Consider the following 17,058-nt stretch of genomic DNA (forward strand, 5'->3'; position numbering starts at 1 on the left):
AGGCACAAAAAAAAACATGTTTGTTTTTATGTGTTAAATATTGTTTCAATCAGTAGTAAATGCTGGTCTGTAAATCAGGTCATGGGTTAATTTAAATATTCTCCTCCCTATGTTTTGTGCCTTGAACAGGGTCAGCTGATAATGTTTCCCATCTTTCGTACATAGTCTTGTTACTAGACTCTCCTTTGTAAATACCAACAGGACGGTGAAAACAGGAAATCTCTCTTCAGTCCTTCTTCTCTCTTCCTGCTCGCCGTCTGCACTGCCGCAGGATGCAGCGTATCCCCACCCACCACAAAGCAGCGACGGTCATCAAAGCGATCAGCAGGGCAGCACCGGTGTCCAAGCTGTGGTACTGGAACCAGTTCAGGTCATATGATGCCAACCGCAGATGCCTAGCTCCACCGTGTCGCATCACAAACTCCACCCAGAAGACGGCGGTACTCAGTGGCGTTACTGGCTGGTCACGGTGCACCGCTGACAGACGCTGCATGTTGGTCCTGTAGCTGTGCATGGTAAACAAACAGGAAGTCATATGACAGTTTCACTGTTAAACAGTAGTGCACTTTTATTGTGAAGGAATCAGGTCAAAGACAGGAAATGGGGCGACCGTGGCTCAGGGGGTTGGGAATCGCATCTGTAACCGGAAGGTCGCTATATAAATCCAATCCATTATTATTAAATAAAATGTTATTAAACAGGTCCGAATGTACAAAGATGAAACTATTAACAGGAAATATACAAACACAATTCCACACTAAAATCACCTTTACCTTGGCTGGTTTGTGACGACGTGCAGCGCCTCTGCCAGCTCCTCAGCTGTCAGATGGTTGAAGTCCAGGACGATGGCGGTGCCGAGGCGGCTCATACGGGCGAGATTATCAGGCTGATCGCCAAACAGCGGCACGCCCACCAGAGGCACGCCGTGAAACACAGCTTCATATAGACTGTTAGTGCCGCCGTGTGTCACGAATGCCTTTGTCTTTGGGTGACCTGAGGACAAAAAAAATACAGAGCTTTTATTGTGAAAGAACATCTTTTTGCAAATATTGATTATGTTAGTTGCCATTTCTGAGTCAAAACTTACCAAAGATTCTCACACTCAAATAAACACTTGGGCATCACTGAGAGTTAAAAACAGCCAAAATTCTTTCATCCTCAATGAAATGATCTGTTTGGCTTCTCCCACACCTGTTTAAATAAAGTTTAACATACAGGCATCCAAGATTTATAAAATTTAACAGAGTTTAAAGTTAACGGGAAGTCAGCTAGTTAGCTTCTATGTAAAGATACACCATGCACTGACAGAGATTTCTACCCCCCCCCAACCACCACCAAAAACATAAAATATACTGTTATCACTTCGGACATAAATGATAAGCCATCCACAGGAGGATTATCATCCACGCAGGAGGAGTCTGGACCTGGAAGGAGGCTTGGTATGTTGCCACTTAGCAAGTGAATAAGAGGCCTATTTGAGCTTTTATTTTGAAATTCCATGACATCATGAATGAGTCATACCCAGCAGGTCGTTCTGAGGGATCCAATCAGAAATCTTGGTGTTTGGAGCCAATGCAGTTGGAGCCTCGCCACGGTAACGCCAAATCACCTGAAAGGAAGAAAACACTCTTCAAGTCAAAGATGAAACAAACCATCTGAGCTTCTTCTGCCTGCAGGTATTTTTTGATGATTAATCCAGAAAGTAATCAATGATGCAATCAATATCTGCTGACAGCCCAGTCCCTGATTGTTTGTCTGTGAGTAGGTGGAGCTTCTGACCTTCTGTGGGATCTGACCGAAGGCGGTGGCGATGATGTTAGCGTGCTGCATCGTCAGGTTGGTTACCATGGAGCCGAAGGAAGCCACAATTATGCCGGCATCACCTGAACTCTGCACAAATGCCTCCAGGTCCTGGAAGATGTGACATCATCATTACATCAACACTCACCTGTCCCATTTCAGAATAAAAGTGTGTGCAATCAGAGCTCACACCTCTGGCAGCTGATTGGCCGGTTTGCAGTGTAGACCGCCCACGTATTTGAAGTTTGGTGGGGTCGGCCGTGGCGTCTCAATGTCCCAGAACGTCCTGATGAGCCACACGTCGGCCTTCCCCATAGTCTCACACACACTGCTGGGAGTTCCTGTCCATACAGGAAAGAAGGGATATGACTTCAAAATAAAAGTTTGTACAGATTCAAAGTTATTTGGACAAGGATGGTTTCTATAATTCTGCATCTGTGCACCAATATAACGGACTTTACATCAAACCATCGAGATGTGACTAAGTGCAGTCTTCCAGCTTTAATTCAGGGTTTAACTTCAGTCTAACATTAACAGTTCATGAATTACAGACATTTTTTTACACAGTCCCTCATTCTCAGAGGATCTAAAAATAACGTTACAAACAAATTTAATTTTACATCAAAGGACAGTTCTCACTACTTGATGAAAATCCTTTGACTGATGAAGAACCCACAGATCAAATGCTGTCTCTTCCTCCAGCTGCTGCTGGTTTCTGCTCTCTGCCTTCAGTTTTGTACTTGAATGCTGAAATGTTGCTCTGCTGGTCTGAGATCAGCTGACTGACTCAGTCATTAAAGAGTATCTTTGGGTTGTTTTGCAGTTTGCTTTGGCTCATCATTGTCTGCTCTGTGAAGCTCAGTGTGATCAGTTCTACAGCATCAATATGAATGTGAGCAGAGAGTAAGACTGTCGTTGTGCTGGTTTTCATCTTTGATTTGTTTTCATACCTAATTACTAAGAGAAAGATCACGTGTGATCTCATTAGGATAGGGGTTTGTGTTGGTGTGTGGGGCTGTAGCCTGTAGGTTTATATTGTTAAATGCTGATTATGAGACAGTGTGTTTCAAATCATTTTACAGAGTAACATGAAAGTAACATAATGAGAATGTCTTTCTCCTGGGTGTAATTAAGTAATGTACTGCATTACTTTTAGGAAAAGTGTTCTGTAAGGGGAAATACCTCCAACATGCACAAACATGTGACCCACAGCATGTAATTAATTTCTCCTGGGTGTAATTAAGTAATGTACTGCATTACTTTTAGGAAAAGTGTTCTGTAAGGGGAAATACCTCCAACATGCACAAACATGTGACCCACAGCATGTAATTAATTTGCATGAATGTAATGTCTTTGATTGCAAAATTCTTATCAATTCCCATCCCTAAGGAAGACAGTCTTTAACATCACATCCTCATATCTTAATCTTTGCAATCCTTATTTTCAGCTCACATCATGGAAAGTGTAGGTGTTTATTCCTTCAAATAAATACTGCTGTAACATCTTTGCTCTGTGGACCTCTGATTATTTTGGATGTGCTCAGATGGTTATCAGAAAGACATTAAGCCACCACTGCACTGTTCATCAGTGAGCTGTCTGAAGACTTTTGACATGAGTGTAAACATATCTGTGAGCTCCCAAAAAGTTGATTCTGTTCATCTTGAAATAGCCTTTCCAGTGGGAGAAATGTTACATCATCATCATCTAAGTGACTTCTTCAGCCTCAGCTGACTGCAGGCTTCCCCAACCTTATACATTTGCACAATGACTGAAACTAGCACCATTGACGAACAATGGCTGTAAGGTCAGTTTCTTGATCATTAATATGGACATTGTCATGATCATTGATTAAATGCAGATCCACAGTCTATTCAGACCTACAGGCCAGTGGACACTCTTTCAATGATGAGGATGTACACACCCTGGACAGGGAGGAACACTGGTTTGAGCGCAGAGTCAAAGAGGCCAGGGAAAGACCATCTCTGAATCGAGGAGGGGGCCTAAGGATACATCTTTTGCCATCTTACAATGCTGTTTTTGCATTTATTCCCTAACTCTCTTTGAATGGTACTCATGGATCAATGATCAATGGTCACTAATGAATCATCAATGGTCTTTTTCAGTGGTTGTTGATCAATGGTCATGACGATTTGTATATTAATGATTATGAAACTGACCTCACAGCCCATTGTTCGTCACTAGTGCTAGTTTCAGTTATTATTCAAATATACTCTTTATAAGGTTGGGGAAACCTGCAGTCATCTAAGACTGAAGAAGTCACCTGAAATCGTCTTTCACCCACTGAAAACGTCCAGATGAACAGAATCAACGTTTTGGGATTTTCCTACCTGAATATTGAGCATGCATCCAGAAATTTCTGTGAGCTGTTATTTTAGTTAAACTCTGAATCAAAGCTGAATATCTGCCTTCAGTCACATAATGATAGTTTATTTAAACCCTGTGTGATGCCCTCAGAGTGGAGACATAACTCTTGACCGCTGACCTTTGATCTCCCTGTAGTATTGATCGAGCGTCAGCTTCCAGGTCAGTTCGCTTACTGCTGACGACCCCACATATATCACCATGTTGACCAGCCTCTCACTGAGTGTCATGTGGTCGTTGTATGAGAGAGGAGCTAACGGGACGTAGGATGGCGGTGCGGGGGCGTGGCCACAGTGTCGCTCAAAAACACTGCCGAAGCTGAAGCGCATTGAGATGATGAGTGGCACACTGAGCAAGTCTGCCACCAGGTCACCACACATTGCCATCGAGTCCTGCAAGATGACGTCAAAGCTGGTGTGGCGCAGAGTCGCCATCAGCTGCTTGTTCCTCAGCATTCCGTCACACTGCTGCCTCCCGAAGTCCAGGAAGTGCAGTATCCAGGAAGCCGTCTTTAGGAACTTCTGCAGTGGTGAAGACAAGTGCGCCTCATACATGGAGAAACGCATCAATTCCTGCATAAGGTCCAGATACTCCTGCCGGCTGTACGACACCTGCAGGAGGAAACACCTGATCAGGTCATTGATTCTATATCAGCTACGCCCAAAAAAAACAATGAAAAAAATGCTTTCCTCTGATTTTCAGGTCTGAAATGAGACAAACACGGAGAGGTGTCTGTGGGTAATCAGGGGGAAGGACGGGAAATTAAAGTTACTCAGAACCATTACTTCACAGTGATTATCAGGGATCTTCTTTGGGTGACTACAAACACGCTGTATAAACACCAGTGTTACCTTGAAGACCAGGAAGTTGAACTTGGCGGTGTCACGGCTGTTGTTGTAGTTGACAGACGGCGATGCATCGGGCACTAAGATGGTGACCGAATGATTCCTCTTCACCAGCTCCTCTATGATGTTCCGCATGTTCAACCAATGGCTGAACTCTCCCGGAAATGCCAGAACATGGCCACCATGTACCGGGGAGACGGGATGAAGGAGCAGGAGGGTGAGGGAAAGAAGAAGAAGAGGAAGAGACGTGGAAACCTGCATCATGTGTGAAACAACAAAAAGATCCTGAGTTTGTGAGCAAATCCAGTCAGACTGAAACTGCATGTCCAGAGTCCAATCCGCTCAGAGGTCAGCTGCAGGTGAGAGCTCTGATTGGACAGCATGATTGGCCTGCTTCAAGGCAAACACAGAAACCTGTTTATCCATTGTCCTGCTGGACCTCACTCACGGTTTTTAGAGTCAGCTCAGGTAAAATGACACAGTAACACATATCACAGAATAAAACTTTAACCACAGCCTGAGCAGCTTCATATTCATCTCTCAGTCTGTGAGAATATTAAATATCAAGAGTCAGACTGTACATGAAACACACTCTTGCTTTAATCAGAGGCGGAGCCAGACATTTGAAACAGTAGTATGCATGTGGGATTCTTTTTTTTTTTTTTTTTGGGGGGGGGTAGAAATGACTGAGATCAATAGGCTCTGTTTTGAGTTTTGTTCAAAAACGAAGGACTTCATATAGGGAAAAAAATATCACATATGCAGGACACCTTAAACTAGGTTTTTAATTAAGCAGCAAGGCAGAACAAAGTCGGGCTGTATCAAGACACGAGGACTAAACCCCAATTCAACCAGACCCAGAACTGATCCGGAATTAAAACAGGACTACAACAGTTCAAACTCAGGACTACTTAGGACTTAACCAAGACAGAACCAGAATCAGAACTAGATGATAGTAGCACTAAAAATCATCATAGACCTGCACTACACTTATTTTTTTAATTCTACAAAGTCCACTATTTAGATTGAGAAAAGTTTATATAATTATTTAGCCTTGTTGTGCAAACAAGCCTGCAGAACTTAATAAATATAGAATTTGAAAAGTAACAAACCAAAAAAGAAACACTCGGTACGAGATACATGAGTACCTATGATACGGTGATACTTTTGGTAAACAACCATTTGACTAACATGTGTCTCACCTGCTCTTGTTCATCTCTCTTCTGTCCTCATTCTCCTCTCTCTCCCTCTCTGTTCCTCTCTCTCCCTCTTTGTGCTGACAATCATCAAATATACAGTTGAAACCAGATATTTACAAACTCTTCAGATAAAAACACTTTTTTAATTGTAACATCAAATCAGACTAAATGTTTATTTTTTTAGATAAATATAAAAAACATATTTGTTAACTGTAAGAGTAAAGAGAGAAACTGTCTGTATTTTTTAATTGTACATGGCACCAAATTGTATTCAAAAGTGAGCCACACTTATGGAGCTCCACAATTCTTTTCCTGGTGTTTTGGTTGACATCTCTTGATGTTCCCATGTCACAGAAACAGGCTCTGTGTTTTGCCTTATATGCATCCACAGCTGTGGCACCAATTTACTCACATGGACTCTACTAACCTATCAGAAGCTTCTTCAGCTCAGAATGGAATCGTCTGGAGTTTTCTTATTAATTAACAATAAACTTAGTGTATATGTACTCCTAAATCTGATGAAAGTGATAAAAAATAGAAGCTCTGTCTCTCTTTATTCTGACATTTAACTAATTCAAAAGATATTTCAATATTTATTTAACCAAAACAAAACAAGTTTACTCTAAATTGATGTTGTACAGTAAAAAAATGTTCTTGTGTTTTCCATAAAGTGTGTGTAAATATCTGGTTTAAACTGTGAATATACTGCTGTGTATTGAACTTCCTCTTGTTTTGCATAGAAATATACTGAACAACATACAAAGCACAATATATAAAATACTACCAGAGTTTTTTCTTTGAAAGAAGCCCCTTATGTCCATTCTTGTATATCAGTGCATTACTGAAACCGATTTATTTAGCCGTGGAGGGAAACAACTGAAAATATGAAATAAACACACGTAAGCTAAGACTCTCTAAAGAAACAGCATTGTTGTTGTTCAGTTTTTCATTTCGCCATTTGTTGATTCACTCGAAGAGCAAGTAACGTAATATGGGTCAAGTGATCAGTTTGACATCAATCTTTCGTGATACACCGTCATATTTACATTATTTGTACAGTACGAATGACTTGCTTTGGTAACTGGTCAAACTTCAGTTCTCCTCTGTCTGCCTGGCTGCGCTTCTCTAACAGCGCACTCGCAGGCAGCAGCTGCCCCGCCCCGTCTGAGCTCAGATCATACCAATATTAGGGGGGATTTACGCACAGTTGTAAATTCCCACAGTGTGCTCTATGTGCTTCGAATATTGTGTGTAGTTTTTGTTTTATACAGTTGTCAGCCAGGCATCTAACTATGAAAAAATTACACTCCAAAAGACCCCGGGCTTCTGAAAAAACAACCCGGGCTTAAGCCCAGTAAGCCTCCCAGCTCCGCCACTAGCTTTAATCACACTCTCATCTGCAGAAACTCAACACTGCAGCTTTCATGAACACTTTTTCTGATCTGCTTTAAAATGGATGATAAGTAAAGACAATACATCTGAGAGCTCAAAGCGCCGCACTGCAGGCGTCACAGACACACACACACAGCCGCTTCCTGTTCTTTCAAGAGCTTTTATTTTGAAGTTTCCGGCGGAAGTTCCTCGGTGTAACTGCTGCTAGCTTCCTGTCGACCTGTGTGGTGCAAACAGAGGTTCCGAAAGTGGACAGGGCGGACGGATTCCGCATTTCCGTTTAACCGACTAAAATGGGATCTGAGAGGACTTAACGGAACCTGAAGGATCCGCCGGGCTAAAGCCAGGTAAACACAGCGGTTAAAAATTTCTCGGTTTGTCCCGGGCTGACAGCCTCCCTCATAGTAAAGCCTGCTAACGCAGCTAGCCGCTGTTAGCTCAAACACTTTACTAATTTTCCCAAATCTCGTTTTTTCCCCACTTTGACCCTCACCGTTCCCGCCTCGTGACTTCCCTTGATGTAACGTCACATGAGTTCCGCTCTGACGAAATAGAAAAACGTCAGGTGAGCCGTTAGTCAGTTGACTGAAAACGGGTAACAGGAATATTTCTGGGTGTTCTGTAAGTCTCGCGAGAAAACGTGAAGCTGTGACATCTCATTATTTGTATTCCACCTGCCGATTGCTCATCAGACTACCACAAAATAGAACTTTACATTTACAGTTAAGACCTAAGTGTAAGTGCGGTCATTTAATCCTGAAGGGGACATCTTTGTCCCCACGGTAACCTCACAGGTGAGTTCCCTCTGATGATGTAACATTTACCCAAGCTTCCTGTTTGGCTGTATGAATAAAGTGTAATTCAACTGAAAGGTACAGTGAGGTGATTTGTGGAGTGTATGCAGAATGGCAGGTAAAGCTCCGCCTTTATGTATCAGGGGAAGATGGATCAATTAGAGATTATCAGTGAAATCAAGAAGGTCAATCAGATCAATTGGAGATTGTTTCAAGCGGGCTGTGGTCATGTGACCTGTGCTCTCTGATGGAGTGTCAGCCATGCATTCAGGGTACAGCTGGGCGAGGAAAATATAATATGATATATATATACATACATACATACATATACATATATGTGTGTATCATGATATGTCTTGAGCCTCCAGCGCCCTCGGTACCGGGGACAAAGGGGGTGAGCTGCAGTTTAAGCCTCCATGAATTTTGTTTTTTTACGTAAATAGCTACATGTGTGGTATCCACAGAAACCTCGGAATCTCAGCTAAAAGCTCATACAAACCATTTCTACAACCACCAAACACAGCGAAAATAACAAACAATTAAAAGAGCAGTCATGTAATTTCACAACATGTGCCCAACCACAAACAATGAAGCTACGAACTCACTCGACTTCATATAACCAAGCAAATGGCACGTTGTCTAAAAGCAGAGATGTCGCAGATTCCAAAGCTGCACGTTTTGTCACGCTCCGACCAAAATTCACTGAACCAGCTGCAAAAGAAGACCATAAATATACTTCACGTTCGATAAACAATAACATGGAATCAGGCTTACTGTGCAGTTTTTCTTTGTTTCTCTCGCCGATATGTAGCTCATATAAAAGCTGGCTTATCTAAAGTTTTCTTTGGTGTGTGGGGAGACGTTCATGTGCAGAGTTTAAAACATTCTTAATTTTGCAGTGGATGACTTTCCAGCTGGTGGAATAGATTAGTGGTACTGCTATCTTACGTGGCAATAGTTTAACAGCATGTTTTGCAAATTACCACATTTTGTTTGATATCCTCATAAAATCCAAACGACAGCGAGTCTCATTCTCTCACTTAAGTGAAATTCCCACTGTCGCCATATTTTTCCCTATCTGGTAGTATATAAACACACATGCTCAATGCAGTGTGCTGGGTAGAAAATTTTCCAGTTGGGAGGGGGATTATTGATGCATTCGCAGCATTTGGGAGAAAAAAAATCAGTGAATTACGTGCAGACAGCTTAATATTTCCATGACAACCTATACTCGATGGTTACGATAAAGCGATTTTAACCATCAATGCAGTCATCTCAGAAATAATGAGCTCCTCTTCCAACCCATCAGGACTCTCAGTGGCCATTTCACAGTACTCAAGTACACAAGACCGTAGTTGTGTACAGACAGATCTGGGGCAGCAGGTTGAGGGTCGCAGATGCCAACAGACTCAATAAACTGATCCACAAGGTCAGTAATGCTGTGGGGATGGAGCTGGACTCCCTTAAGGTGGTGTCGGAGAGGCATATGCTGTCCAACATAAGGACAATGCTGGACAATACCTCCTACCCACTGCATGATGTGCTGGCCAGTCATAGGAACATGTCACAGTACACTAGGGTTTGCCATATTATACGTTCACGGTAATACCGGTGCAATGTTAGGCAACGATAAGAAAATGAAATATCGCGATAATATATGGGTAAAACACGCATGTGCAGTGCCTTTGTTTTCATATGCACATGTCCGAAAAAGCATGGCGGTAACAGAGAATGAGAAGGGAGAAAGCGGATCGTTGAGTGAAACGGATGAACCAGAATTTGTTTGTAAAAATGGTGACACTTCAGTGATGTGGAACTGATTTGGTGTTTGTCCGTCAGATACACGACAAAGCACTTTTTTTTTTTTTCTGCAATGCAAGCGGCCGCCGTTATTGCCGTATTTGCCGGACTAAGGTGCTCGTAAATCTGGGTCCTAAACTCAGTCTGCTTCAGGTCCCAAAGTCAAACGAACACTGCAGCATCACTGAGAGTTAAAAAAAACTGTCTAAATTCATTCATCTTTAATAAAACGATCAGCATTGCTGCTTTACCAGGTGTAACTATGAAGTTTAACATCCAGGCATCCATGAAAACAGAATTTATTACGTTTAACAGAGTTAGAAGTTAGCAGGAAGTTAGAAGTTAGCTCGCTAGTTTTGGTAGTTATCTAAGCATGATATAGCATGTTCTGACTGAGAGATTTCTTTTTTTTTTTTCTTTTTTTTTTCGTGTCCCGTTTGGATCTTTAGCCATCAGAATTGTTGTCTTAAGGCCAAGAAAGATGCCAAGCGGATTTATTTTACCAAGTGGATCATCATGGCCTTGCCATATTGGTCCATTTGATTGACCTTTATTATAATTATGAATTTATTTTATTTTCAGTTGCTACAAACGGGACGGACATGACTGGGGGATAGGACAGGGAGAAAGAATGAAAGAAAGAGAGGGAGAGAAAGAAAACCAAAGGGGAGAAGAGACGGTGAGAAGGGGGGGAAGAAAGAAAAAAAAAAAAACCTGCATACCTGTGTGGATCAGCATGCTTGCATTCCAAAGGTTTCTCCATGTAACGATCTGCTAGGGAGTGTGGGGACTGAGAGATTTCTGAAAAAAATCAAACGTACAGCTCTGCTATCACTTCCAACATAAATGAAGACAGGAAACTGAACAGCAGTGACATTTGTAAGGTTACTGAAGTTGGGCTAGCTGGTATATAATGATGTGCTATGTGATTGCTAGCGACACAGCTATGTTAGCATAACATAAACAGTGAAGCTAGAGGATGAACGCTAACACTTTTCCACTCGATAAAAGTTAACGTGAAGGTTCCTGATGGTTAGAGACAAATGCAATCGCATAAACGGACCAAATTTCAGTCAGGAGAACAACTGAGATAATCCATCCACAGGTTAGTCATTAATATACTGCAACAACATGGGAATAGAGCAGCTGTGATCGAATACAGCATTAATGAATCAAAGGTACAGAAGTGGAGGAAGCAAGAAGAATGAGTTGAATAAAGTTTGACTCATCTGACTGCTTTGTTTTGCTTAATATGCCTTATAATCTCGTGCACCTTATGGTCCGAAAAATACGTATTTTACTTTTTTATTTGGCACACTGCAGTTGAATGTTGCAAAGCACCTCTTTTTAACTTCAGTGGATATTATACATGGTTATGCTTAGGATATGTCAGCCCATTTCTACTGGAAATGCCTTTTGGTTAAACATTCAGCAAGGAATTTGCATTTGCACTGTTAAATTTTTATATAGCTTTAATACACATAAAAAACAACTGCTTGTTTAAGTGAGAATAAATGGATTTTTTTTTTTTTGCGCTAGTAAAGTTGTGGAGTTGTATTTTGTCTCGCATGAATTATATAGTCAGTTATATTGTTATCGCAAATTTTCAAATATATATCGTGATAAATATTTTTGGCCATATCTCCCTGCTCTACAGTACACAGTGCAATAGTTGCACCCTTTTGGACATCCTCTACAGTGAAAATAACAAAGTTTTAAAGTTTTCTTATATTTGTAACTTTGTATTATACGGTATTATTTAATTTAGTTCAGTCTGTTACTGTTATTATCTTGGAGCGACTGTAACCACACAATTTCCTCAGGGATTTATAAAGTATTCTGAAAAGTATTGAAAACAGTGTGCCAGGAGTCAGGGGTTCTTACTGGTTCTAGTGACTCTCAACCTCCCAGTCAGCTGACAGCTGGTGGGGTGACTACATTGCCTGAAAACATCAGAGCACTTTTGCACATAGGTGACGTCTTGATAAATCGAGCAGATATTTGAAGCTTACATGTCTACATTCTCACATGAAAATATCTTAAAAGTTTATTTCGTGTCACAGCACCAGTCATATATTCAGGGGTGCACATAAGTGGTCCGTAGGTGTGCATTCGCTGTCAAAATAAAAGACACGCACCAGATAAGAAGTTGCAACGCGCGTTTGCGTACATATAAAAGGCAGTGTTTTTGTCCACTAGAGTGGGATTTTCACGGCACATTCTGCACCACATCTCTGTGCGTTCATCATCTGTTTGAAGCCAGCTCACCTCCTGCAACCACTTTTCCGAGAATAAACGCTTCTTTTGTGGTTCGGACTCCTTCTGACATTTCTTTGGAGGTGGAGGAAAACCAAAGTAATTGCTTAAAGGAGCTTCTTCGACATCTTTAAGAGTTCTAAATAAATGTGTGTCCTCCTCCAGAAAATCTTATGTACGCAAACGCGCGTTGCAACTTCTTATCTGGTGCGTGTCTTTTATTTTGACAGCGAATGCGCACCTGCGGACCACTTATGTGCACCCCTGAATATATTAAACTTTCCTCACAGATTTAGCCGCTTTCCATCATCATTGCTGCTTTTAATAATAATAATAATAATAATAACTTTATTTATAAAGCGCTTTCAAACAAAGTGCTGTACAACTATTTGAAACTAAAAAGATAAAAAAATAAAATAAAAGTGATACATAGCAATACAGGTAAAAGACACAATACAAGTTAAAAACAGTAAAAATTTAAAAACTAAAAGCCATAGAATTAAGACATGTAAGATGGGGTGAACAAATGTGTCTTCAGCTTAGTTTTAAAAACCTCCACAGAGCATGCCTGCCTAATATCTTGAGGGAGGGTGTTCCACAGAAACGGGGCACGAAAAGAAAAAGCACGCTCTCCAATTGTCTTTTTTCTGGCTCTAGGAACCTTTAGAAGGCCAGAGTCCTGATATCAAAGAGCACGGGATGGAACGTAAAGATGTAAAAGGTCGGAGAGGTATGAAGGTGCCAATCCGTTTAAAGCCTTGTAGGTGAGCAGCAGGACCTTAAAATCTGCTCGAATCTGACAAGGTAGCCAATGAAGAGAGTTCAGTACAGGGCTAATGTGCTCAAATTTCCCAGTTCTTGTTAAAATGCGAGCAGCTGCATTTTGCACCATCTGTAGACCTCTAAAACCTTTCTTTGGTAGCCCAGAAAGAAGAGCGTTACAATAATCAATACGTGAGGACACAAATGCATGGACAAGAACCTCTGCAGTGTCGCTTGACAAACCTTGTCTGATTCTGGCTATGTTCCTCAAATGATAAAAGGCGGTCTTTGTTATCTCTTTTACATGAGATTCAAAGGAGAGCACCATGTCGAACCACACGCCCAAGTTTGTCATCAATTCTCAAGATGAAATTTTGGGACAAGTGCTGAAATTTGTGTGGCCCAATGACCATCAGCTCTGTTTTATCAGTATTTAGGAGCAAGAAATTATCTGATAACCAGCCCTTAATTGCAGATAGACAAGATTCTAGTTTAAAGACTTCAGCACAATTTTCAATGGTTAAAGGAACATAAAGCTGCAGGTCATCAGCGTAACAATGAAAGGTTACATTAAAAGAACGTAGAAGAAGAGGCAGCAGGTACATAGAAAACAGCAATGGTCCAAGTACAGAGCCCTGAGGGACCCCATGCCTCACTGCACAAGTCTCGGAGAGATCATTTTTAAAACTAACAGTCTGAGACCTCCCAGACAGGTAAGATCTCAGCCATGATAAAACATTTCCTGTAATTCCAGTAAAATGTTCAAGCCTATCTAATAAAATGCAGTGATCCACAGTGTCAAACGCAGCACTTAGATCCAGCAGTAATAAAACTGAAGTGCGATCATTGCCTGCATTTACCAGCAGATCATTTACATGTACCACTTTTACTAAAGCTGTTTCTGTGGAGTGATTTGGTCTAAAAGCAGACTGAAATGGTTCGAACAGATTGCTTGTTGACAAATGCTCAGTGAGCTGCTTAAAAACCACTTTTTCAAAGACTTTAGATAAAAAAGACAGATGTGAGATGGGTCTATAGTTTGCGACCATGTCAACATCCAGTCCAGGCTTTTTCAAGATAGGCACTACCACAGCTGATTTAAAACATTCAGGGAAGACTCCAGTTGTCAATGAAGTATTTAAAAGAAACAGAATGTAGGGTCCTAATGCTGACCACAGTTCCTTTATAGCCCAGGCTGGTAGAGGATCCAAAGAACAGGTTGTACATCGAGCTGCTTTTACAACCTTAGTTAATCCAGACAGAGAAATAACCTTGAAGTCAGAGAACAGTTTATCAACACCAACAGGCAAAGCAGCCGAGTAGTCTAATGAAAAGCTTGAGGAGGGAGTTACCTGATTTCTAAGTGTTTCAGCCCTGTCTCCGAAAACGTAAGAAAGTCATGAGCTATCAAATTAGAACAGCAGAGCGTTGACTTTACTCTCTGTAAGTTGCGACACTGTGTTGAATAAGAGTTTTGAGTTATGTTTATGACTCATGATGAGATTTGAGAAATAATTTGCTTTCGCTTTCGACATCGCTGATTGAAGAGAAGACAATGAGTCCTTCCAAGCCTGGAGAAATACTTCTAGTCTGGAAGATCTCCAGTGACACTCTGCTTTTCTACAATTTCTTCTCAAGTTCAAGAGCTCCTCATTTAGCCAAGGCATAGGGTTCCTTTTTTGACATTTTAACTCCTTTACGGGAGCAACAGAGTCCAGTAGTTCAAGAAGTGTATTATTAAGATTCGCAGTCAAGGTGTCCACACATAACTCCTGGGTAAAAATAGGGTCCGACACATCAGGTAGATGTAATTTAACTCCAAACAATGCTTCAGGGCTAATATAACGAGATGATCTGAGGGGCAATCTTCCCCTCTCAGAAGCTGGAGATTTAGGGATTAAAATATCAAATAAAATTGCTGAGTGGTCTAAGATAGGTAAAACACAATTTTCAGTCATTGATACATTCAGCCCGTAGCCCAAGACAAGGTCTAGGGTGTGGTCCTTATGTGTTGCCCCTTAAACAAATTGTGTGAAGTTTAAGGAATCAATTACATTTAAGAAATCTTTGACCAGGGGTTTATCCTCACAACACAGATGAATATTAAAGTCTCCCACTATAAGAATTCTTTCATAGTGAGCGATAAAACATGTCAAGAAGTCTGAAAATTCCGAAATAAGCAAGTCATTATATTTAGGTGGACGATAGATGACTATAATTAGAACGACGGGACAGCTTAAAGTCAGGAGTTGGGACTCAAATGAGGTAAAAATACCAGGACTTTGTATCTGGTATTGTATCTTTGTATCTGTTTAAGTTTCAGACGAAATGCATTCTGGGATACTCGTTGCACCAAGTCCACACAAGTCATCACTAAGAATGCTTGATAAAATGGGCGGAGCACAAAAACACATTTAGGCATTTTTAGCGTACTTGACTTAATGCGTGCTTTGAATAGAGATTGACAGACCACGTGACTTTCGTGCATTGCATGCCAGGAACTCGTGGTAAAACAATTCAAGTACCGCATCAAATGCAAGCATTTGAAGCTCCGCAAAAACGTTCATTCTCCGGTTCCAATACTTTCTTGCTTTTTCTTTGCCCCCCAAAAAAGGTATGTACAAAACGAAGGAGAACAATGCCGGTCCGTACAAAGACAGACTTGATGAAAAGTCAAAGAAAAGATACGAGGAAAAAAATCAAAGGAGTGAAAGGGTCAGACCCTTACGAGCACACAGAGTGGACAAAAGACGTTAACGTGCTGCCCAACTTTCACCACGCTCATATTTATAATTATACGTTCTTGGAGTGAGTGCATACACTCATGAAGTTTAGAAACTTCAGGTCACTGCAACAAGCCCAGGTACAGTTTACCGACGGATGGGTACAGGACCTTGAAATGCACCGTGTAGAACGAACCAGTCTCACAAATCGTCTTCATAAATACACATTCATTAACCATTTATTAATAGAACCTTTAAGCTCAACGGTAATTAATTAGTAGTGGAAATAATTTCTGGTACGCATTACAGAAATGCAGTGACAATAATATTGTATGCTGTAATCGTACTGGGCAATTAGTGATACAAAAAACCAGTTTTATCCTTTGAATAAAAGTATGTGTTTTTGTCAATGTACCATGGTAATAACAGAAGTGAAACGCAATATTCTGTCAGGACAATTCACTATTTATGCACAATAAACAAAGGAGCATAGCGCGACAATTTCTGTTCAGCGCCAGACTTGCTTGTAACCTATATCACCAATTATGTTAAGAAAAATGACGTATTAACTACAACAGCAGACTGACCTTTGTGTAAATGCTTGGAGCAAACTAACCTGTGAGCTGGAGTGTTCTGGGACGTTATATTTGGTCTTTGAGTGGCTGCAATCCAGGCCATCCGTTGGCTCTTTGTTACTTCGGAAACATGGCTTGAACAATTTCTCTTTAACGACGTAATCCGATAACAACTGATCTCTTTACCCGTCAGCTTCCCGTGGCTGTCATGCGACCGGCTATTGCAGTTAATAATACAACGGCTTCTTGACATTTTTGTGTTTCTTTTTATCGCTGTGTGACTGATTTAAATTGAAAGTCTGTGTGCGCTAGTACCTCTTGCCACGAGTTCTCAGAATCCTTTGCGGTTTTACCCCTGAATGACCTTACATTTTCAATCTCTATTGGAAGAATACAACTGATGGCGTTTCACAAGTCCATAGGAACACAAGTACAAATATTGAAAAACAGCCAGTGTTTGTGAATAATGATGAAATGAAATGTTCATGAACTGATCTCGAGTCTGCTGCATCACTGCAACATCAACTGAC

General features: G+C 41.0%; 2 protein-coding genes and 1 long non-coding RNA gene across 10 annotated transcripts in view; 2 read left to right on the forward strand and 1 right to left on the reverse strand.

Moving 5' to 3' along the window:
- Positions 1-197: 197 nt before the first annotated feature.
- The window catches only part of LOC308391899 (UDP-glucuronosyltransferase 2A2-like), a 20,601-nt gene continuing 3,740 nt past the window's right edge, over positions 198-17,058 (reverse strand). The window contains exons 2-9 of one of the 3 annotated variants that reach the window (XM_080874658.1): positions 10,935-11,013; positions 5,034-5,282; positions 4,304-4,793; positions 1,993-2,141; positions 1,780-1,911; positions 1,522-1,609; positions 774-993; positions 198-506 (exon numbers count right to left, since the gene is read on the reverse strand). In XM_080874658.1, the coding sequence (XP_080730784.1) occupies positions 227-506; positions 774-993; positions 1,522-1,609; positions 1,780-1,911; positions 1,993-2,141; positions 4,304-4,793; positions 5,034-5,162 (1,488 nt within the window). In that variant the 5' untranslated portion in view covers positions 5,163-5,282; positions 10,935-11,013 and the 3' untranslated portion in view covers positions 198-226. Of the gene's footprint in view, positions 507-773; positions 994-1,521; positions 1,610-1,779; positions 1,912-1,992; positions 2,142-4,303; positions 4,794-5,033; positions 5,511-10,934; positions 12,313-17,058 lie in introns of those variants that run through there. The other 2 variants (XM_080874657.1, XM_080874656.1) reach the window with 2 other exon arrangements.
- Positions 378-1,836, forward strand: LOC308391903. Of its 4 annotated transcripts, none has more exons than XR_013970721.1 (4): positions 378-515; positions 1,392-1,439; positions 1,526-1,676; positions 1,766-1,836. It is a non-coding gene; the product is annotated as an uncharacterized lncRNA (long non-coding RNA). The 4 variants fall into 4 exon arrangements; XR_013970722.1 differs by having other exon boundaries at positions 1,529-1,676; XR_013970723.1 differs by lacking the exon at positions 378-515 and having other exon boundaries at positions 1,366-1,439.
- Positions 7,812-17,058, forward strand: part of LOC308391898 (uncharacterized protein) — a 25,665-nt gene continuing 16,418 nt past the window's right edge. For 2 of the 3 annotated variants that reach the window (XM_080874653.1, XM_080874655.1), the window contains exon 1: positions 7,812-7,965. The gene's annotated coding sequence lies outside the window, so the exon portion shown is untranslated. The remainder of the gene's footprint in view (positions 7,966-17,058) is intronic. The other variant, XM_080874654.1, reaches the window with a different exon arrangement.

This window comes from Rhamphochromis sp. 'chilingali' (assembly GCF_963969265.1).
Source record: "Rhamphochromis sp. 'chilingali' genome assembly, chromosome: 2".
NCBI lineage: Eukaryota > Metazoa > Chordata > Actinopteri > Cichliformes > Cichlidae > Rhamphochromis > Rhamphochromis sp. 'chilingali'.